The following is a 25,116-nucleotide window of genomic DNA, read 5'->3' as shown; positions in this document are numbered from 1 at the left end:
AGGCAAATGAGTATTCTCAATGGCAGTACATACAACTAATTTTGCCTGAACGCCTCCTTGAAAAGTGGCCCAATATCAACAGGGTCTAAAGATTTTTAATAGCCTGAAAAAGGTATCAAAAAGCTAACTAACGCAGCTTAGCCTCAGGAAAGCCCTAAGTCTTGAAGCATTAGTTTAAAGTTAGATATAATCCAGATAATCAGGAGACAAAAAATGAAAACCCCGATAAAGACAATCTTTCATATTTACAAAATACAACGAAACAAAATTGGGAAAATTTCGGGGTAGGATGATGAGCCCAAAGACTCGCTCGTTAGCAAATGTATGAGTATCAATATAGTTTTCATCGCGAAACAAATCAGAGTTCCAAATAAGGATATGTCCTTTTATTATACAGAGAAAAACATATACAAAAGCTCGAAATTTTTCGATGTCATTGTCAGTCGTCATCATTAGTAGAGAAACTAAAGTATTAAAATTAAGATAAACTATATTTACACAAAACAAAATAATAGCTTTCGGGTCAAAGCAAATTTCCGGTCGATTAGCGTTTCTGGGTTCGTTCAAATTCTTGATTTCTTTAATATTCCTTGAATTTACGTTGAATTTTTAATAAAGGTGATTCAAATATTTTTTTGTTCTGTATAAATATAGGTTGTTTTAATTAATTCTTTGGTTTCCCTACTGATGATAATGACTGACAATGTCATCGAAATATCTAGAGCTTTTGTATATATTTTTCACTGTCTAACAAAAGGACATATCCCTATTGGAGCTCTCATTTGTTTCGTCACAGAAAGGCAGTGTGGTCTTTATGCTTAAATAAGATTAAAAAAAAAAATCCAAAAAATTACTGCTACCACTACTAGAAACTCACTGCAGCACAAAGTGGACTGAGTCCAAAAAGTGGCGCACGTTCGTCCTCCGCCCTAGCTCATTCAAAAATTACCCCATCCCATTAAGTTCCGATTTCATTTAAATCTTTCCTTGTGACCTTGTCCCAGTCCATTCAGGGAAAACGTGTTTTTTTACCCCAGAAGGATTGCCAAAAAAGAAAATCTTTGACAATGTGACATAGGCCTACTTCATCCACAAAAGGTTAAGACTAGCAATCTTAACCTTTAAATAACAATGTATAGTAAATACCGTATCCTGGGTGGTTACTGGTTCTAACCCCCCCCCCCAGAAATTTTATTCTGACTCTTAAAAACGTAACAAAAATGCATATAAACAAATTTTGATGCATTTTTTGAAGTTTCTTTGTGTAGAACGACTCCTGAAAAATACTCCCCCCCCTCGAGTGAAAATCCTGGATACTCCCTTGTGGATAATATTTATATTATACATGTATAAATATATTTAACAGTAATATATAAGAATAAATACTACACATACTTAGTAACAAACCCTCATTTTGAATTGAATCACCATGTTATTGGTTACATAAAAATGTTTAGCGATAAAAGTAAATCTATTCAGGTTTTCCAGAGACTCCAGAACTGGGTAATATAATTTATGCAAATGCTATATGAGACTCATTTACGAATCAGGGGGAAATCAGCTATCTATTGAAGACTGACTTCAAGGGCAGACAGGAGGATGGGAGTATCTAAATTTACAAGAGTCTCCGGAGACCTGGGATGGGAAATTAATTTTATAGAATAAATTCTTACTCGGAAGCTGAAAGACGCACAGTTTGCCTTCTTAAATGGATATTGAGGTAAATACAAGACACTTTAGTAAATGTATCCTTAACCATAGGTCAGTATTACTCAACCGATTTTGAGCCATGCCCTACCAAGGCATTTCTAAAATCCTGATTCCCACCTCATGCAGGGGCGTAATTTGCAATGGGGCAGGGGTGCAACTTCCCCTCCCAGACATCTCCCCCCAACTGAAATTTAGTTTCTTTCAAAACCTTGTCAAAACTAAGATAAACCTACATAATTCAAGCATCAACAGAAACAGATCAGTTCTTTAGCACATATTTAAGTTTATAGTATTATACGTTACCTTTATATAGTAGTATAAGGTACCTTTATATTACTTTTAATGTACTAAACAGTATCTTTATGGTACCAAACGGCTTATTTTTTGTTGTTACTGTCATTGTCACTTGATTTGGGAAATTTGGCTCCCACTCTGCTTCCCCCCCCCCAGGATTATGATGAAATCATGCCCCTGCGCTCATGGCATTTAAATTTTGTTACTCAAAATTTTACGTCGTTCAGGTGCACATTTATCTCAATTACTGGATTAGGATGACAGTCCTTTTCTTCTTCTTCTCTCTCTCTCTCTCTCTCTCATTTTCTTCTTCTTCTTCTCTCTCTCTCCCTTTTTTTTTTACTTGTCAAGTAATTACCTCTAAAACATTATACAACACCTTTCAAACAATGCTTGAAGTCATTGCAATGCTATAATGTTTTTTTTTTCTCTTTAAAATACATATGAATACGACGTTGATCACATGAAAAATGTTTTTTTAAGGTAGTCAGCCGAAGGGTGCACGTCCTTCATATGACGTGCACCCTTGGCGTCACATGAATATGACGTGCACCCTTAATATGACGAACCACCAAAATACCCCCATGCGCCACTGGTGGAGGCTGTGCCCCACGCTGGGAATCACGGCCTTTGATTGAGCAACTGGAAATATTTAAAGTAACAAGGACAGTTTGTGAAAATGAAAACTGGTGGTTTTAATAGGTTAAGCATAAACATATATAGTCATATGCATTTTAAAAATTTAGAAAAGCTTTAGAGGTCAATTTCAATGAGAAAGACAGTCCATATGCAGTTATGTAGTTTTTTGCACAGCGGTTGCCAAATTAAAAAAAAAAAAGAAACGTGAGTGAAAAATCATCAAAAGCTAAGCAAAAAACAGATGGCACTGCTAAGTTAAAGAATGTTTTGCTTTCCTTTGAAGGTGTAGTTGTCTTTGGGAATAAATTGACTGTCAACGTTTGATTTTTACCGACAAACAGTGTTGTCAAATTTGATGAACATATTTTGCTTCTTTTCTTAACGGTTTATTTACACTACAGAAATGCGGAACCATCCAAAAAACCTCACAATTTTGGGTACTTGTGCATTATAACTAAACCAGCGCTATACACGAAAGAAGTCAAGTTTGGATAATGCTAATTACATAAAATAAAATAGGATGAATATACAATAGTTTAGAAACAAATTTGGGCTATATATTTGCACATTAGGGGGGGGGGGTAAGTTAGCATATATTATATACATAACCTGACCTAACCTAGGTACCTCCCCCTCCCCCCCCCAAAAAAAAACAGAATCGTTTAAATATTGTAAACTCAATGACAAACCACGCTTTGCCATCAATTTATCTAGCAAATACCTGTTTGTCTGGTTTCCTTGTACAGTCTATAACACTGTGTTATATATAATGCATAACTACCCTATTTTGATACAGCTGAAAGTTAAATCTCAGAAAATCGCGGTTTTGGGGCTTGAATAAACCTAAGAGGGATCTAGGTGGGAAAAAAGATTTTTTTTTTTTTTTTTATAACCTGTTACGTTAATATTTGTAAATTAAATTTGACAATACTTTGAGATATTTCTAGGATTGAACGCTAATAGGTGCCAAAGCAAAGTGTATAACAGAGAATGTACAGTTTGAACGTGCGAATTTGACTGCTCCATCTTTAATGTTGTTCGTGTCACTTTAAAATTTGCTTGGGGAGAAGGGAAGCCTTCCACACTAAAAACTGGGGAAGGTCAAATTGCCCCACAAAGGTGGTGCTAGTAGCCATGAATATTTGAGAAAATATGTGTGTCTACGCATGTGTAAGTTTGTGCGTCTAAAAGGCCCATTCAGATTCATGTTATTCAAGCCTGGCTTGCTACAAACACCTCAAGGATTTTAGCAGGGGCGAGGGTGATTTCCGTATGCTACTTTTCAGAAGACTAAAATATAAGATCTCAAGTCTTTTTCGAAAATACTAGAACAGTAATTTTATTTTTACCCTCTTAAAAAATATTAAAAATACTAATAGAAGGGTAAATAAAGAGAAAAAAACAGCAGTGGTCCCTTAGGCAATAACAATGATCTGTACTCCAACCGCAACGCCACATTTCTGGTGACTCCAAGGCCGAGCCCTTTAACAGCAAAGCCACAGCAGATTAAACTTAAAAGGTTTTGAAAAAATATGGTACTTGTGCACTATCTGGTACCCACCACTATAGACTGCATGAAGGAAACTAGACACGGAACCCGCCAAACGGGTGTTTGCAATAGAGAAGTGGAATGCAAAGCGTGGTTTTCATTGCGTTTACAATATTTAAACTGTTGTTTTTTGGGGTTTAGGGGGGGGAAGGTACCTAGGTTAGGTTACGTATGTAATATATGATATACTTTACCCCCTCCCTCACCCCCTAATATGCAAATATATGGCCCAAATTATTTGGCTTAAATCAACTGTAGTACAAATGGCGGAGCAACCACGTGGCACACGCTTCATATTTCTACCATAAAAAAGCCATATATTGCTTTGCGTTACCAGAAAATAGATAGTTTTTTCAAGGTTATGTAAATATAGGGATATATCATATATCACGATTCAGTTTATTTGAACTAGTTTTATAGATAGATGTAGCATAAGATACGAAGCAAGAATTTCTGTGCGTTTCAATTTTCAGCTTCGATCTCTATTTTTTATTTATGACTATTTTTTAAGAAAATAAAAACTTTTAAGAAAAGAAAATAAAATAAAAATTTTAAGAAAGAAAAAAATAGAACTTTTTTATTTAATTTAACCAAGTATTTGACAGTGAGATTAAACGAACTGTTTTGCTAGCCCAGGTCGAATAATGAGAGGGGCATAATGATCGTATTTTCTTTCATTAAACATTTTACTAATGATACATGTGGCACCTGGTAATATTCTCATATATAGGAAGGGCTATTGTTATCGAGCTTCGACAAACACTATTGAAAAGACGATCAATGCAAGCACATTTCTTCTGCTTTACCTTTTTCGTCTTTGGCCTTTCTTGCAAAGCAAATAATTTATAATTTTTAAGTCAACAGATGCAGGATATAGATGACAATGCATTTCCCCAAAATCAAATATGCTGAAAGGTCGTCCACACTGCACCACCCGTCGTACACCATAGCATGTGGCACACTTCAGCCATGCCAGTTCCTTGAAACCATGAAGGGCAACTTTCACGCGAGGCGTGGTATGCTTCCGCCACACGTGGTACCACCTGGTGGATATCTCGATACAACTAAGAGGACGGATTTTCACAAATTGGTATCTATTTATTTCATAACAAAAAAATACGTTCTAACCTGCCGAGGGGTTTCCCACCCTCCAACACCCGCTGTACACCTTATCATGTGGTATACTTCTTTTCGCGCCACACGCGGTAAACTTAACACGACGTGGGGTGTATTTCAGCCTAAGGGGGTTCCACATGGTGCATACTATTAATAACAAGTACCTAATCCCTCGAAATAGTTAACAGGACTGATCTTCACTAATTGGCATCTATTTATTATATTATTTTGTTACAAAAAGTTCCATTCTAAAATATAGCCTGATTCGGGATTAATGGTGAAAGCTGACCGCGAAGTTTTGCAGAGTCTGGCTTCTTTCGTTTTTTCTATAGCTACGCGTTGAGCCCCAAGCCGCATCCAGGGGGAGGTACTTTCCCCCCCCCTCCGAAAATTTCATTCGACTCGTAAAAACGTAACAAAAATCCATATAAACAAATTTTTCATGCGTATATATGTAACCCCCGCCCCCGAAAAAATCCTGGATAGCTCATCTATCCTATGCCGTGGTCAGTGTTACCAAACTCAATCGAGGCTCAGCCCACAAAGGTCCACTGCCTCCATCGGCTGTTCATATTTTGTTGGTTTTTGCCTATTTCTCCTTGATGGTGGCTAATTGTGTGATTGTATGCAAGTAAGTATATGTTTTGGTAAATAAGCATGATAGTGTAAAAGATTGTGTATGATGGTGATGGTGTCAGATGGAGTAAAGACTGTGAATCGATTGGTATAAGAAAGAGTATGTATACAAGGGTATGATCCAGCGCATTTGTAGCACCAACAAAATGGGTCAAACAGTGTAGGTTATGAACGAACATACCATATAAATAATGAACCAACCACATAAATGTTTGTTCAAGCACAACCAAGCACATCTTTGTTCAAGCACAACCAAGCACATCTTTGTTCAAGCACAACCAAGCACATCTTTGTTCAAGCACAACCAAGCACATCTTTGTTCGAGCACAACCAAGCACATCTTTGTTGTGACATCAACAGAGAGGGTAGTTCTTTCCTTTTCCAGATTCTTCTTCTATTATTAATTATTTATTTTTAACGTCTCTGCTATAGCCTGAATAATTTTTTTTGGGAGGGGGATCTTGAGGATCACCTTTAATGTTATATTATTGTTTTAAATCAGTTAGAAATGTGAAGTCACGTCGACGAAGAGTTCATATTTTTACGTATTTCTATTATATAATTTTTTTTTCATACTAACTAGGTATAGATGCATAATGAATCGAATATAGATGTCCAAATAGATAAAAAGATAAGCACAGATAATCAAGATATAAATAACCAAGAAAATTAAAAATGTCCTATTTCACTTTGACTCAACTATAAGAAGTCGTTGTCAATTGTTTCAACACTTGCTGGATGGATTCAATGGGACTATCAAAAACGATATGTTCGCCACTTGAGATACAAACGGTTGGGTGAAGGCACACTGGGTTACCTTATGTGCCGCCACACTGGAAGAGTGAGTCATTTCCTTTTCATTTTAGTAGTCAAAAGTCACGTGATATAGTTATTGAACTAAGGTTAAGTCCCGTTAACGAAGAGTTCGTGTTATCGCGGTGCTAAGGAATGCATTCTCATCACTTTTTATTATATATCACAACCATGAAGATAATAAAACAAAGTAAAAACACAGTAAAAAAAAAGGTAAACAACAAGAAACAAATCAGAACGTCTAAGACATGCTATATGATACTTCAGAAATACTAAGTTTGAATTTTAACTTAGATAATTGAAGGAATTGAACATCTGACTCAGAACCTGAATATTTACCATTCCTCCTCTTCCCCATTTATTTCCCTTTTTTCAGGTGTTTTCTGGTTGCATGGATGGAGTAATATATATGCGAACTATCTTGACCTAAGTAGCCTAAGTCTGATGGAAAGTTCAAGGCAACTGCAAGAAAATTCATAACCAATCAAAACCTCACAGAAACCATAACTTCAATATTTTCCCAAAAAGATCTCCAGGATATATCATAATCTAGCACCTAAGATATATCACATACATTTCCCTAGAAACCATGGTAACCGTCACAAGGCGTCAAAAAATTATACGGTAACAATTTATTTTACATGTCATAACGATGAAGATAAAAAAAAAAAGAGAGCTGGAAAAAAAGCAAAAGGTCGAAGGTAGCCTATATCTGCTACTACTACTACAAATCACTGCAGCACCAAGCCGCCAGAGGCCAATACAGCTACGCAAGCTTCTCTCCTTCCTAATCCATTCAAACTATCCCTCTTTACACCCTCCCAGGAAGTTCCCATACTTCAGAAATCTTACAAACTTAAATATATCATCAAGGAGGCACACTTGTGCCTCTATAAAGAGGCGACCCACCACAATGTTAAGCGATTTCCGGTCCTAGAGGTCGCAGAGAGACGGCGGTAATCGCATTTTGTAGCCAAAGCTCAAACTAAGAAATTTGCAAAATTTCATCCTCCTCCGACTTTATCTTCATGGGGTAAACTGGGCCGGAAGTTTGGACTCTCCAACCACAGCCCCCCTTTAACGTTGTCCGATTGGGCTGAAATTTAGACGTTAATCTTTACTAGGGCCCGGGAGCTTATCCTCGAAATTTCAGCTCAATCTGATCACTCCTTCCCTGTTTTCCAAAAACCAAATATCAAGTTTCATGGGAATTTGCTTGCGGCGAAAATAGCTTCAATTTACTAAAAAACAATTAAAATTGTGTCTGTTTAGTCTTGCGGTTGATACTCCAGACTGTCAGGCGGAAAACTCGGGTTCGATTCACTGTCAGAGCAAATTTTTTATATACTGAATTTAAACTTTAAAAAGAAACTCAGTTTCTTTTTTAAATTATTTGAAAAAAATTACGTTTTCTAAAGAGTTAAAGAGGCTGAGTTACAAGGTCGACCCTTGAGTAATAAACTATACAAAAACGTGCAGAAATTATTTGAAAAAAAACTACGTTTTCTAAAGAGTTAAAGAGGCTGAGTTACAAGGTCGAACCTTAAAACGTACAGGGATTAGGAGACACAGTTGGGGGCTGCCGCCCCCAAACCCCCCGCTTTCGCAGCCTGTAAATAAACAAAAAAAGTTTTTTAAAGTGAAAGTAAGGAGCGACATTAAATCTTAAAACGATCAGAAATTATTCCGTATATGAAAGGGGCTGTGCCCTCCTCAACGCCTCGCTCTTTACTCTAAATTTTGAATTTCTCAAAAATCTTTTTTTTAAAAAATAAAAACTTTAGCGTAAAGAGCGAGGCGTTGAGGAGGGCACAGCCCCTTTCATATACGGAATAATTTCTGATCGTTTTAAGATTTAATGTCGCTCCTTACTTTCACTTTAAAAAACTTTTTTTGTTTATTTACAGACTGCGAAAGCGGGGGTTTGGGGGGCGGCAGCCCCAACTGTGCCTCCTAATCCCTGTACGTTTTAAGGTTCGACCTTGTAACTCAGCCTCTTTAACTCTTTAGAAAACGTAGTTTTTTTCAAATAATACTTAAGAAAAGTTGAATCTGTTCCCTTTTAACTTAGTTAAAGAAAGTAAAATAGATAGGATTTACGTATCGGCTTAACATAAAGATCTGACCGGAAAATATATATGTTTCTATTTTCTATTTGTTGTTATTAGCCCCCTTATTGCACGGATGGTGTGACATGAAGGTAATCTATGTATTTGTTGGTAATTTTAAGTGGTGTGGGAAAGAAAGTTTGGAGGTTTTTTTCAGGTCAGGGGCGGGGGTAGGGATTAGTCCACCATATAAACACCCCCTAGATCTAGAAAAATGAAAAGCCTTTTTTGGTATATCACATATTAATATAAGTCAACTGTCAGCTTTTCATTTGCTTGAACTTGTGCTTTTTTCGCATTTTCCTCTTTCACTTTTTTCCAGTCCACTGTTGTACATTTTTTTTTTATTAGTAGGCTAGAATAAATTATTATTACTATTATTATTATTGAAAACAAATAGTAACAACAACCAAATACCCCCTCCATAATTTTGAAAAATACATTGTTATGAATTGTTGCCTTTGTTTCAGCTAAATTAGAATTAGAAAAAAAAAATTCCAAGATCCCCCGGTGAAGAACCTTATGATACGACATAATCTAGTACTCAAACTACAGGACTTGTTTATTGTGGGCTTGAGAATTGTCAAAAAGTGTCTTGTCATATTTTCTACGAAAAAAAAAAATTCTTTTCAACGCTTAACTTCCAAAGTCAGTAAACTAACACCTCAACCTTTGAAAAACACTAGAAACTATGAAAACGGGTCATAAAAACCTATAAATTTGAAGAAGATATGGAATTAGAAGTTTATATTTTGAGTCAAGGTTTTTTTTGTATCAAATACTAGAAACTATGAAATAAGTTCAGAACATAAAAACAGTAAATTCGAAAAGACGTGGAATTCGAAGATAAGGGGATAATTCAGTTAAGTCAGAATCAAAGCAATAAAACTTCAAAATCCTCAAGAAAGACCTTTACGGTATCCCATAATCCGGTACCTCAAGTATACAACAAACCAGGGTCTTTCCCTAGAAACCATGAATTGGTCACAAAGCTTCTTGTCATTGTTCTAAGAAAAAACGGGTTTTGAAAGCTTAACTTCCAAAACTAGCAAACAAATACCTTAACCTTTCGAAATAACCATGAAACAGGCCTAAAAACTAGTAAGTCCGAAAAAGACAAGGAATTTGAAGTCAATATATGAAGTTCAAGGGCATTTTCAGGTAAGTCAGAATCAAAGGACAAATGCTCCAAATTCCCAAAGAAGATCTTTACGGTATCTCCCCTCAAGCATATGACAAAACCAGGGTCTCTCCCTAGAAAATCTGCAATTCTCACAAACCGACTGGTCATATTTCCGAAGAACGAAATGGGGTTTGAAAGCTTAACAATTAGATTCAGTAGCTAATGCCTTAACCAGAGAGGACCAGAGGAACTACCAGAAAAAAACCCTGAAAGTTTCATTTTCCTAACCTAACCCATTTCCAAGATAGCCAAAAGTAGCTAAGGTAGAATTTTACCAAAACTTTTACGATCGGTCTAGAGGCTAAATAATTTCCCGGGAAGGTATTTTGAAGTACCTACCTCAACTCCTTCTCCCTCTAGAGGATCCTGAAATTGACCTACATGACAGGTAGACACCTGACACCTATTGAAATTTTGACAAAACAACATTTTACCTTAATTTTCAGCTATCAGTTTCTTTTTCTCTGGCTTTTGTTCTGAAAATGCAATTACTGTTATTTGAGTAGCATTTTAAGCCATATCAAAAAATTTTGGAAATGTATTTGCATATCTTTAAAACCTTAAAAATTGGGATTGAGCAAAGTCGTGAAGCTGAAAACAATTTTGTTGTACTTCATTTAAGCAGAAGATCTATTCTGCAAGGTTTCACTTTTATAACACACAGATTTTGAAAGGTCATCAAAGGCCAAGACCCTCTAGAGGGAGAATGAGTGGAAGTAAGTACTTCAAAATACCTTCCCAGGACATACTTTAGCCTTTACACCCATCCCTGAAAGTTTCATTTTCCTAGCCTAGCCCTTTTCCAAGACAGCCAAAAGTAGCTAAAGTAGAATTTTAGCGTTATATGGCTTCCCTCTCTGACATAAACCTAGGCTATTATGTATTTACTTACACAAATGTGCCACTGATACTAAAAATGAAATTAAGCCACTTTTTTTTACCACAGCTCAAGAGGAAAATATTGTTTACCTTTTCTCTTTGTTTCTAGCTATTTTCTCTGTCTCTTTATTTCTTATGGCAACTCCAAAAGATTTTTTTTTAATCTAGAAGGGGGAAATCTAGAAGAAGCAATTTCTCCAAAAGTAGCTAAGTAAGTAGCTAAGGGGGTCTATACCAGACAATAACCTTCGGCTCGTTGAGAAACCACATTATAGCTTTTTTATAATTAAATATTTAGTTGGTATTTTGGTTAGGTTAGGTTTCGCGCTCGGGGTGGCCCCCTTTTCATAATCTTTCAAAAATACCAGAAACCATAAAATAAACTTAGAGAATAAAAACTCAGTAAATTTGAAAGTTTTCCTTATTAGATATGGAAATGACCTGCCAGCTTCTCCAGAAACAAATCAGCTTAGCTCTCTTATACTCCCCACACTGAAGGGGAAACATCAGTAGGGAAATATTTCAAGTGGGGACTCATAGACCACTTGAAAATAGTAACCAAGGGGAAAGTAGACCTATATAGCAGAAGAGGGCCTTAATAGCCCTTGAAAGCGAATAGATTTAAGTCTAAGCTAGAAATTAAATTAAGTGCTTTCTAGAAAGTCAACAAAGCAAAAGCTAAGTCGTTTCAAAAGTAAAGAAACAATAGTGCATTATCCAACGTATCTTAGAATAACAGAGGATTATGTAGGCAAAATAGTGATAGGTCTTGCAAGCGGAATAAACAGTTTAAAAAGAGAAAAAGAAGTGGGACTAAGAAGAGAAAAAGAAGAATAACATGACTAAACAAGGACGAAGACCACACAACCTTTCCATCATTCTGGCATGCTTTTGTCTGTTAATTTTTCTGTTAATGTTTCTGCTGTTAACGTCTTACCTTAGTTTTAGCTGCACTTTTAGCTTAATTTCAAGACTTTTTTATAGTTAGTTTTATTTTTACGAATTTCTCCTTTTTCTACTTTCTCTTTTAATTTTTCTGTTAAATTTACTTTACTTCTACTTTTTAGGTTAGCTTTAGTTGCACTTTCTGGAAATGGTAATTTTAAGACTCTTTTATAGTTGGTCTTATTTTGACTTTACCCGTTTTTCATCGTAAGTCCATTTTTTCCTTTGTTCTACTTTCTCTGTTAAGTTTTCTATTGTTTACTTTTACGTTAGTTTTAGCTGCACTTGTATGAAATGGTAATTATATAACTCTTTTATAGTTGGTCTTATTTTTACTTTTCTCGTTTTTATCGTGAGTCAAATTTCTCCTTTGTTCTACTTTCACTTTTAATTTTTCTGTTTATTCTTCTTTACTTCGATTGTTTCGGATAGCTTTAGGTGTACTTGCACGAAATGGTAATTTTAAGACTCTTTTATAGTTTTTTTACTTTTCTCGTTTTACCCTGAGTCAAATTTCTCCTTAGTTCTAATTTCTCGTTTTGCTGAGGGTGGTTCTAAAATATTCAGCCAAAGCATTCAATTAATTTTCATCTACAGATAACTGCGATTTTTTTCTTCCTTTATTTATCAATTGTACTTTTTGTATGATATAAGCAAAAATACAAAAAGCATCATGCAGTTTATTGACGGTGGTAAATTAAAAGAGGGGGTGGGGGTATTATAACGTTTATAACGTTATAATAGGGGATATAAGAGGGGGTATTATAACGTTTCTACACAGGAAAAAAGTCCAATGTGTTTAGGATTTTTTGCCTCTAATTAGTTTTTTTGAAAATTTTAAGTTTTAAAAACACAAAAATTATATAGTGAATTTCATAAACATATTTCATAATTAAATTTTTTTCACAAATAAAAATAGGAGGCTGAGGGTTCGAGTCCCTGAGGGGGAGGAGTGACACGCAATCATCATGGTAGCCAATATATTTCAATCCAGTGATGAAAGGGGAATCGAATGGTACCACTCTTTTGCTATTAACGTTCAGTTCAGAAAAGGTCATGCACAAAAGTCTTAGTCGGACTTTTTCAGTTCTTCAATAACCCTGTTTTGCAAAAAACTTGACCCGGTCGGTTTTAAATACTTTTTGACATTTATTAACATAATAAACACAAATTATGGACTATAAACTATTACAGATATAAATCACTACACTAGGGCAAAAAAAATTTGCTAATGCGTAGCGATTGACTACATAAACATTCCTAGGAACACCCTAGACTAATAAAAATAATAATAATAAAGGAAAAAAAGACAATCACCTTCTCCCAAACACCCCCAAGTTAACAACCACCATCCAAATACAACTCCATACACTCCCATCCCTTCAACCCGCTCCTCCCTCCAACCCTATAACCCCCCCCCCCCCAAAAAAAAGTACTCTTCTATGGACATTGGGGAGTAGGTTCTCCGTTAACTCGAACACTTTTATTTCAATTACTGTGTTTCCTCCTGATTCATATTTAAACTTCTTGCGCAGTTTCAAATCAGTGGCATAAATCAACTAAATGTACTTTCATTTATATTCTGTTTAATAGAGATACAAAAAGATCTTAAAAATAATTTTTAATGACAAATCAAGGAGGCACACTTGTGCCTCTATAAAGAGGCGACCCACCACAATGTTAAGCGATTTCAGGTCCTAGAGGTCGCAGAGAGACGGCGGTGATCGCATTTTGTAGCCCAAGCTCAAACTAAGAAACTTGCAAAATTTCATCCTCCTCCAACTTTATCTTCATGGGGTAAACTGGGCCGGATGTTTCGACCCTCCCACCGCAGCCCCCCTTTAACGTTGTCCGATTGGGCTGAAATTTAGAGGTTAAGCTTTCCTAGGGCCCGGAAGCTTATCCTCGAAACTTCAGCTCAATCCGATTACTCCTTTCCTGTTTTCAAAAAACCAAATATCGCCACTTAAAGTTCATTTCTTTTTTTTTTTTAGCCACGCCTACATGCCACAGTTGGCAACGGATCCGGTTGAATGAGGACTCATTTGAAGCAGAATTGGACCTGTTAGGGCCTTTTGCTGTTTTCAGACCGAAAAAATTATCCCCCGAATTTACATTTACGAAAAACCTTAGTTTTTTTTCAAATAATACATATAAACTGGTTATACATGTTTTTTTATGAAAATATCTGCGCTTAAATTTAAATAAAAAAGCATGTCTAACCTTTTTTTGTTTTTTATTTTAAAAAAACTACGTTTTCTAAAGAGTTAAAGAGGCTGAGTTACAAGGTCAACCCTTAAAACGTACAGGGATTAGGAGGCACAGTTGGGGGGGCTGTTAAAGAGGCTGAGTCACAAGTTCGAACCTTAAAACGTACAGGGATTAGGAGGCACCCTGTACGACGTGATTTGAGTATTCAGGAATTAAAAGCCTTAACACAAGAATGTTCAAGAGCGGGGGGTTTGGGGGCGGCAGCCCCCCAACTTCAACTCCTGACACGATCAGCTAACAGTTAGTCAAGCAATAATAAGTAATAAACTGTACAAAAACGTGCAGAAATTATTTGAAAAAAACTACGTTTTCTAAAGAGTTAAAGAGGCTGAGTTACAAGGTCGAACCTTAAAACGTACAGGGATTAGGAGGCACAGTTGGGGGGCTGCCGCCCCCAAACCCCCGCTTTCGCAGCCTTTAAATAAAAAAAAAGTTTTTTAAACTGAAAGTAAGGAGCGACATTAAATCATAAAACGAACAGAAATTATTCCGTATATGAAAGAGGCTGTGCCCTCCTCAACGCCTCGCTCTTTACGCTAAAGTTTGACTTTCTCACAACTCTTTTTTTAAACAATAAAAACTTTAGCGTAAAGAGCGAGGCGTTGAGGAGGGCACAGCCTCTTTCATATACGGAATAATTTCTGTTCGTTTTAAGATTTAATGTCGCTCCTTACTTTCAGTTTAAAAAACTTTTTTATTTAAAGGCTGCGAAAGCGGGGGTTTGGGGGCGGCAGCCCCCCAACTGTGCCTCCTAATCCCTGTACGTTTTAAGGTTCGACCTTGTAACTCAGCCTCTTTAACTCTTTAGAAAACGTAGTTTTTTTCAAATAATAAAGAAAAAAACAGAACAATATTGTGCAAACATGCCTAAAACGGGGACTTGGCTGCTAGGGGAAATCATTGACTAGTCCATTCAAATCCAAGGGGGGTAGGGGGAGAGGGATTTAAAGGAAAAATATCTAAATTTTGATAATTTTTTTTTTAATCTAGAAGTATTGCCATTTACCCCCCCCCTCTCACTGGGCATCACTGCTCCAAATATGAAGTTTCTAGAATAAAAGGTCTTGTGAACTTTATTGACCTTGCTATGATTTGATTTAGGACCACTCTCGTGCCAAACGCCTATATTATTTTTAGCTAAAAAAGTGTCGCAAAAAGAAATGGCCTTTATTTAGAGAAAGAAAATTCAGGCTTATTTGTCAGGGTTGTGAGTCAGTACCAACACTACATTTGAAGTCGATAAACATTTACAAAATGAACATGGAATATTTAAAGAAAAAATTCGTTGAATTTTTCTGGGAAAAAAAAGGGGGTTCAAGGTAGTGGCCTAGATTTTTTCAGGTGTGGGGGAGGGGGGGGGGGTATTTTCGAAATTTAAGTTTTTTTTACATTCATTCTTTTTACGTTTTTACGAAATGGAAAAAAGTTACGGGGCGAGGGTCTGAAACTCCTCACCCTCGCCCTGGATACGCCCTTGGGCGTTTAATATCATCACGGCACTGCGACCAAATTGCAATCCCGCACTAACCAAATAACTACGACCTTTTCAGGAAACAGATAGAGGAAAAACGTGCATTTCCTGGCAAAGAAGTTTAAATACCAAAATATTTCCATATTTGAATTTCCTAACATTCCTAATCGCTTGTTTGTTCTACTGTTCATATTTGTTCAGAGTGTTTGATGAACAAACTTGGAAAAAAGAAAAGGCCCAAATATTGGCTACTTTCTTTTTGGTGATTGAGGATCAAACACTATAACTGCTTGTGAAATAAGCTAAAATGCACTCTTAAAAAAAAGGAAAAACATTATTGTGGTAAATTAGATGACAGCGGAACAACCAAGAGCGTATCTGGGATTTTTGTTAGGGGGGGGGGGGAGTGTTAAAAAAAAACTAAAAAAAAATACTAAAAACTTTTTTATATGTATTTTTGTAACGTTTTTACGAGTCGGACAGATTTCTTTGTTTTTAGGCCGGGATAAAACCCTGAAACACCCTCCCTCGGAAACAAGAACAACGGGGAGACCGTATCCCAGTGAGGTTCAAGAGTGTATAATCTCTAAACCAAAAGAGGGAAAATATCCATCAACCGGGAGAAATAGAGATTTTGTCTGTATTTATGACCAACCCCAAGTTATGGCGTCAAACCATGAAAATTAGGAGGGAGTAAAAGGTATTAGTTAATGCCCACGACGGGGGTTTGTTTCCAGTTTTGTATCAAAAATGCTAAAAATGCGCATTTTTCGAAGAAAATACCAAAAAATTTATCTTTTCAAAATCAAGGGGACGCAAATAATCTAGAATCACACGACCCCCTGGCCCTCCTCCCTTGAATGACGCCACTGGCCCCAAGATAACTCTTCTCCATCCCCCAAAAAGGAAAACGTCAAATGACATGTCTGCTAGGGGGAGTAACATATTTCTCTGTATTTATAAGGAATTTTGTGTACAACATAAGAGAGGAAATAGGGAGTCTGTATTCATTGTAAGCCCTGAGGTAACTCTCCCCACCCCCTAAAAATCCCCAAAAAGAGAGAAAGATCAAAAAGCATGTCTGCTAGAGTGTCCAAAGTAGCAGCACCCCTCCACCCAGTAGTTAGACATTGTTCACCTATGGAAATGAATTCATAACGCGCATAAGAGGGGGTGCCCGCTTTCTGCCACATGATGCTAGGAATAGTTTCCACCACGCTTGGCCCAGTTTCTTCCAAGTTTGGGACACTCCCAATACGCTTGGCAGGCGCCATCTGGCGTATGGGATTTCTGAAAGTGGACAACCCCTCGCGTGCATTGGTCTTCTTTTTGCCACATCAGAGCTTTAATCCAACAAACTGCTTACAAATAATAATCGTGCTGGATTAGAGCGAAAAGACTATTTTGGAAATAATTTTCTAATTAGGAACCGGAGATTAGAACAGCAGTTTCCTAAGCCAGGAGAACTTATATTAATTAACAAACCTTGGGATTAAAGCAATTTAAAAAAGATTACAAGACCCTCGATTTGTTAGGATGGGAGGAAACGACATCTTTCTTTGGCAAACTTTTTGGCCTACAATAATAGGGTGGATCAAAGAAGAGTCTAACTAATTATTGGCCTGACCTTGATTCTTACAAAAGAAAGGAAGAAAAGAAACAACAGCACAAGAGAAGAGGGATTTTCGGGGAAAAAAATGGGTGAATTTACGTCCAATTCTTAAGGAAGGCGATGAGAGAATAGTAACAGAAACTCTAAAAAACGAAAGGTACTATGCCCTACCACTCAAGTTGTTCATTCATTGACGCATCATAGAACCGGTGTTTTTCGTTAGTTTCTTTCATCTTAATGAGACAAGACAAAGATAAGTGACAGAATAGATGGAAAATAAATAATTTGGGCTATATATTTGCACATTAGAGAGGGGGGCGGGTAAAGTATCTGGACAGTATGAAGTTAGAAAACAATTCTTACTATATAATAAGCAGAATAATTGTACCTAACACAATAGGGATACAGACCCACTATACTTCACCCCCATCCCCTGTACTAGGCAAATATATAGCCCCAATTTGTTTTTAAAGTACTATGTATTCATCTTACTTTGGTATATTTCATTAGGATTGATCAGAAGAACATTAGGTAGGGCGTATATCATACAAGTACCATCAAAAGAATCAACTTATTATGCTGATTCCAAATATATAAGATTCATTAAGTTTAGTGTTACCCATAAAAATCTGGGGGCATGAGAAAAATTTGCATGATTTTCGAAAAAGCGGGTAAAACCCTTTAAAACACATAGAGTTTTAATGAAAATCACACCATCAGATTCAATGTATCACAGAACCCTACTGCAGAGGTTCCAAGTTCTCAACTACAAAAATTAGAATTTTGTATTTTGTGAGAAGACAGATCACAGATGCGTGTTTCTTTGTCTCTTTTTCTCCAGGGATGATCGTATCGAACCAATAGTCCTAGAATATCAGCAAAGGACTCATTCGAACGGAAATTAAAAGTTTTAGTGCTCTTTTTAAGCGACCAAAAAGACTGTAGGGCAACTAGTCCCCCTCCCGCGCCCCTTTTCTCCCCAAATTCGTCCGATCAAAATTTTGAGATAGTCATTTTGCTCAGTATAATTAACAGATCCAATAAGTATGCCTTTAGGGATAACATGACCCCCGAATCTCCTGGAGAAAGGTCTGTAATTCATGAAATTTGCCCATTTTATTTATTTATTTTTCACCCACTAATGACAACAAGGTAAATAGCGGAGTAACATATAAAAAAAGACATAAACTACGAAAAAAATATACACCAAAGATTCATTAAGTTTAGTGTTACCCATAAAAATCTGGGGGCATGAGAAAAATTTGCATGATTTTCGAAAAAGCGGGTAAAACCCTTTAAAACACATAGAGTTTTAATGAAAATCACACCATCAGATTCAATGTATCACAGAACCCTACTGCAGAGGTTCCAAGTTCCCATCTGCAAAAATGTGGAACTTTGTATTTTTTGCCAGAAGAAAGATCACAGATGCGTGTTTATTTCTTTTTTTCCCAGGGATGATCGTATCGAACCAATAGTCCTAGAATATCAGCAAAGGACTCATTCGAACGGAAATTAACAGTTCTAGTGCCCTTTTTAAGTGACCAAAAAGACTGGAGGGTATCCCTCCCGCGCCCCTTTTTTGCCCAAATTCGTCCGATCAAAATTTTGAGATAGCCATTTTGCTCAGCATAATTGAAAGATCCAATAACTTTGCCTTTAGGGATAACATGACCCCCGAATCTCCTGGAGAAAGGTCTGTAATTCATGAAATTTGCCCATTTTATTTATTTATTTTTCACCCACTAATGACAACAAGGTAAATAGCGGAGTAACATATAAAAAAAGACATAAACTACGAAAAAAATATACACCCAAGACCGTGAAACGGCGGCAGTTGGCTCTTTTTTATATCTGACAGCTTTCTGCTCAACACGGCAACCTTCCCGAAAACATCATTCAATCCGAATTTTCACGTTATCTTCCCATTACGGTACCAAGGAGGAAGAAAAAGAAGGAATTTACAAAAACGAAAGTACTGGACTCGCAAGAAGAAATATCTTTCTTTTTTAGCAGAGGGTAAAAACCAGAAAGGTATAGAACTGAATGATTATAAAAAATAACGAATATAATTTACATAAGGCTTTAAGATTATATTTTCCTCTGTTTCCAACAATCCCAGAGTAACAACCTGAATCTTCGTTGTTTACGTATAGTATTTGTTATTTGGAAGCATACAGGTATTTTTCGGGGGGGGGGGTGGCTCTGCTGGGGGATTTTACGTTGGGAAGGAAATTTTCGGGGGTGGACGTTGCAGGGAAATTTTACAGTGGTGGAATTTGCCAGATTTCCTAAACGAAATTCTTTTTATTTGTCTGATTTTTTCTGTAGATTCAATTTTACATGTGGAGGTATTAAAGGGGTTTGTCCGGGGGAAGTTTTCACCGAGTTGGAAGTGTCTAGAGGATCTTTCCGTAGGGGGGGGGGATCTTTCACGGGAGAAATTTTACATGGAGGAGTTTCCCGCAAGATAAATTCTCCAGGGTGAAACTTTCTGCGGGAGCAATTTTCTATTAGGGGGGGAGGCATTTGAGGGGGGAAATTCAACAGAGCGGGAGATTTCCCGCATAATTTAAAAAACAATGAAAAATTAAATTCTTTTTCAAATGAAAGTGTGCTAAGAAAAAGATTTCAACCGGAATCTTCCGCAAGAAAATTTCCAGGGAGAATTTTCAGCGAGAATAAAATTGTCAGGGGGAAATTTCCTGGTGGGGGAGGGGGAATTTTACATGGGAGAAACTTTCCATGGAGGGATTTTCCGTGAGGGGAAGGCATTCTCCATGGAGGATGAGCCGGATTTCCCGGCATTATTTAAAAAAACGATCAGAAATTAAATATAAAAATACAGTTTTTTTACTGAAAGTAAGGAGCAACATCAAAACTTAAAACGAACAGAAACTATTACGTACATGGAGGAGGTTCCCCCAAGGCCAGGATGTACCAATAGGTCCACTAGGCCCGGGCCTAGGGGCGCACAATGCCACAGGGCACAATATGTTATAACAGAGCGATTATTTTTTTCTTGACAAAAACTGGACTGATGTCATTTACCATCAAAGTAATAGGTGCACTCCGCTGCAATAACTCGCTCTTTACGCTAAAGTTGGATTTTTTGACCTGATTCCTTTTTTGAACTACTCTTGAAATACAACGGCTGTTTAATGAAAACAATAAGAAGTTTTTTTTAATATTAAAAACTTTAAGGTGAAGAGCAAGGTATTGACGAGGGGGCAACCCTCCTCATATACGTAATAATCTCTGTTTGTTTTACGTTTTGATATTGCTCCTTACTTTCAGTTGAAAAAACTTGTTTCAAAAAGTTTTTGTTAAACATCTAATTCCCAACAAAGATGCCATTTAGGAGGCGGATTAGTAGGGCCTTTAACGACCGTTCGTAAGTTTCAAAACGCCTTAAAACTATGGTGGAAAAAGGAATCATTTCTGAAAATGAAGTTATTTATTAGGGCACAATTACCCCGCCCCTCCTAATTTATCTAGAATAATTTTCCCATTCTGAGTCTCATAGCAGAACTGAAGTAGTGTATTTGGTAAATATTCTGTTCTCAATAAAGTAATATGTACACAAAAGTTTAATTTGGTTAAAGCTAACAGTTAAAATATCTAGGGTAAAGCCAATAAAGTAGGAATGTGCTCACCCCCCAACCCGTCCTCGCACATAACCCTCAACAAAAAGGTAATTCTTCTAAAAAAAAAGTATATATTTATTAGCCTAACTTCGACCTACGAACCCAGGTCCTTTCGCAAGGGGAGTGGTGTGGAACTTTGGAGACCATGTTTCTATTTTATTTTAACACGGGCTTTTATATTACAAGTTTTATGTTTATAACAAATGGTACAAAAACACTTGCCCCTGACGTGTTTGTCGCACATTAGCCCTCTTCGCGCAATAAAGGACACAACTCATAAAAGCAAAAAACCCAAAACTTCCGTTTGCCTTTTTTCAACTTTACAAGGTTTACAAAAAAAAAGTACTAGCCATATGTGTTGCGATTTTAATCGCGCTAAGCTCCCTAAACCGCAATTTCTCCATTATTATGTTTAAGACTTAATTAATTGGGTCCTAAAACCCTAACACCCCAAAGATAACGAACCGTCTCATACCAAAAAAAGGTTAAAAGAAGAATCTGCGAATTCCTATTTTGCAAAAAATCTATGTTTCACAGCTGGTTTTAGACTGCATCGTAAATTCTCACCGTGAAGTTTTCCAACTTTAGATTACATTTTTATTAGCTTATAAAAATTGTTTTCCTGGCTTTTATTTTCTTCAAAGTGAAGGGGTGTTTAGCATTCTTATGCATAAATGGGAAAATATAATTCTGTAACAGAAAATAATGACAGAAAAAGGTTGGAGTTTTCCAATCACTGAACAGATTGTGAGAAAAAAAAAATCACAAATAAAATATTGACTCTTGGTCACTCAAAAGTGGATCACCTAGAATAAAAAAAAAAAAAAATCAGCAAGCAATTATTGCCTTGCATATATATATATATATATATATATATATATATATATATATATATATATATATATATATATATATATATATATATATATATATATATATATATATATATATATATATATATATATATATATATATATATATATATATATATATATATATATATATATATATATATATATAAATGTATATTCTATAATCACTGAACGGATTGTGAAAAAAAAATATATTAACTTAAAAAAAAAAACAAAAAAAACATTGAAACTAGTAAAATAGCTAAGCGGACGACAGGCAAAAAAAGAACAAAAATGGGGCGTATAACCTTTTGTGAGAAAAGTAGAAGAAACAACTTTGCTCCCGTCCCCCAACACAAAATTTGAAAATTCCTCAGTCCCTCGCCCACACCTCCAAAAACCATTATAAAAGTTTCAGATCGATTGCAAGCTGAAAGACGAAGCACAGCGGACTTACTAGAACTACGCATATAATATTCGTTATCATTTTAACTAAACCTAGTGACCCTATAATAAGGAATGCCGTTGTATAACGTCACACTACTGTTTTCAGGGCTAATAGAAAGTGATTAGGCAATTTTTAAAGTTAGATAGTGTAAAACATAGAGAGTAAAATAAACAAAAAATTGGGGGATATTGGGGGAGGATATGTCCACACTCCACCCTACGTAACTATCACAAGTGATCCCTCACTGTCAGTATTTGCATTTGTTAACGAGGCCTAGATTAAATAAATTCAGATTGACCCCGTCCGAGGATGGGATTAGCCCTTCTTTCCTAGTGAACTCAACGATTTTCAAAACTCTTTCTGTCTCTTGTTTTAAAAGGGACAAGGATCAAAGGATCTCTTCATTTTGAGAAGTAAGAATTTGAAAGGCTTGATCTGAGAACTAATAAACATTTGCAGGTGTACAAAAAGAAGATTAAAAAGGGGGAGACCAGTGAAGAACACAATATTGGCTAATTAAACCACAATACTGACAATGTAGATACAGAGAAGAGTATATTGTATTGATTCTTCGGATTGTAGAGGAAAAGAGACATTACTGTCCTATGATTTCCAATTATAAAGTGCACTTTGAATCCCATGCTTTTTTTATGAATTGTTGTACGTTTCTTTGTGGTAACACCCTAAATGATAGTAATTGAAAATAAAAAGCCTTAGGATGATCCGAGAAATAAGGATGAAGGATGGGGGTAAAGGTGCGGTTACCCACCCTTAATTTTCAAGCAATAAGGATGGAATATAGAACATTTGTTCTCTTTGCTTTCTAATTAAAAATAATATAATTACGATTACTGGCATATGCTTTCTAATTAGAAATCCGCTTTGATTTCCATAGGTTTATTTTTTTTTACGAATTATTTGTATGTTTCTATAAAGGATAATAATTGCGAATAAAAAGTCTCAGAACGACCTCAGAAATAAAGATAAGGATTGGAGGCAGAGGAACAGTTGTCCACCCTTAATTTTCGAGCAATGGGGAAGGAGTAGAGCACTTTTGTTCTCTATATTATCTAATTAAAAAGTAATCTAATTTAGTATACTGTCCCACGCTTTATAGTTAATGTCGCTCTTTGAATTCCATGGCTCTCTTTTTTTTCTTTTTTTTTGAGAATTACTACACGTTTCTCGGTAGTAAAACCATAAAGATAATAATTGCAAGTAGAAAGCCTTAGGATGACCAGAGACATAAGGATGAGGAGTGGGGACAAAGGGAAATTAATTTTCAAGCAATGGGGATGGGGTAGAGAAAATCTGTTCTCTGCGCTTTCTAATTGCAAATCAGTCTAATTAGGATTTATGTCCTATACTTTCTAATCAGAAAGTACGCTTTAATTCCATATTTTTTTTTTACGTATTTTTGTACTTTTCTCTGTGGTAACACCATAAAAGATAATAATTGCAAATAGATTGTCTTGGATGATCTGAGAAATGAGGATGAAGGATTGGGGCAAAGTGACTGTTGCTCCCCCTTAGTTTTCAAGAAATGGGGATGAAATAAAAAACGTTTGTTTTGTAAAGAGAACAGAGGTCCAAACTTTCTAAATATGCCAGCCACCAAAGATGAAGGTCAGATGTTTAAAATCAATTATTTTTTTTAGATATATATGGTTATGTAAGCTTTCACTTAACCAAATTAAAAAAAAAAAAATCAGATTTCATTCTCACTGTCTTTGGTACATCAATACAGTGAAGTCATTAAGGCCAATTATCGAGGTACCAACCTCCTTTTTTTCCACAAAATATATATTTCTTACCTCATAAGCCTTAGCAAATGTTGCTTTATCAATACACAGGTAGTCTACTGTTGCTTTGCACGGTGTTAGCACTGACCTCATCAATTCTTCCATCCTGAAAAAAAAATACAAGATACAAAAATGTTTTTTTTTTCTAAACAGGCCAGGCGAATGCTAAGCGTGGGTCTTGAAACTTGTAAACTAACATTCCATGAATTCACCACTGAAAACAAGTTCAACGCAACTTATGAATTGGTCAAAATACATCTATACTTGTAGTACCGGCAAATTGCCATTCCCCTCTGTAAAATAAATTTCTGGAAGAGACAAGGTGGAGAGGTGAGAGTGGATCTGGAAATCGTTTTATGTTTCAAATGTTTTTTATGTTTAACAATTATTCTTGTCTTTTAGTTATTGTACTGTTTCCAAATAGGAGAATTTTATTTGAGTTGTGTTTTTATTTTTTTAGTTTACTTGATAAGTCCTAAGAAAAGCGGAAAAGAAGAATTTACACACCACAAGTATCTTTAAAACTTAGAGAAAATTCTCAATTCAATTTTTGTAGAAAGTTTTTCCATATGAAGTTATGCAATTTTAGGCAGTAGCGGGCGCCAACTTAAAAAAAAGAAAAAAAAAATATAGGCGAAAAATCAACAAAATTAAGCTAAAAACATGTGGCACTAAGCATTTTAAAAAGGTTTGAATTTCCTTTGAAAGCATACTTGGCCTTGGAAAGCAACAGATTCTTATTGTTTAAATTTTTATTGACAAAAGCGTTGTCGTTCAACTATTTCAATTGATATTTTGACAATTGTATTTTTTATTTACGAGAAAACACAACTAAAGCATGTCAGAGGCTCGAGAAGTTTACGTCTATTCGATGGGTCTATAGCTACGAAAACATCCAATCAAAATTTCACAAGAAACACAACATTCAGTTACCAAACAATAATAATAAAAAACGGCATATAAATCAGCCCCCCCCCCACGTTCAACGAGCTTGTTGCAATAAATTTTCTTAATTTTTGACGTCCAATAGCCAATTGCAACTACTGAGTTGCTTTCAAAAGCACCTATTGAACCTATTTACTTATTTTCCTCAAAATCGAGGAAATTAAAAAATACATAAATGAAACTGCAAACGCAAAGAA

At 35.9% G+C, this 25,116-nt stretch overlaps 1 protein-coding gene across 1 annotated transcript in view; it reads right to left on the bottom strand.

Moving 5' to 3' along the window:
• LOC148947356 (uncharacterized) overlaps positions 1-25,116 on the bottom strand; it is a 273,633-nt gene that overhangs the window by 32,901 nt on the left and 215,616 nt on the right. Inside the window, exon 6 of the mRNA XM_089095775.1 lies at positions 23,987-24,080. Coding sequence (XP_088951901.1) covers positions 23,987-24,080 — 94 coding nt within the window. The remainder of the gene's footprint in view (positions 1-23,986; positions 24,081-25,116) is intronic.

This window comes from Artemia sp. Qi Xiang Cuo, chromosome 10 (genome assembly GCF_049724085.1).
Source record: "Artemia sp. Qi Xiang Cuo chromosome 10, ASM4972408v1, whole genome shotgun sequence".
NCBI classification, from domain to species: Eukaryota; Metazoa; Arthropoda; class Branchiopoda; order Anostraca; family Artemiidae; genus Artemia; species Artemia sp. Qi Xiang Cuo.
The sequence above is the reverse complement of the archived record's forward strand: the minus strand, read 5'-3'. Positions and strand labels throughout refer to the sequence as shown.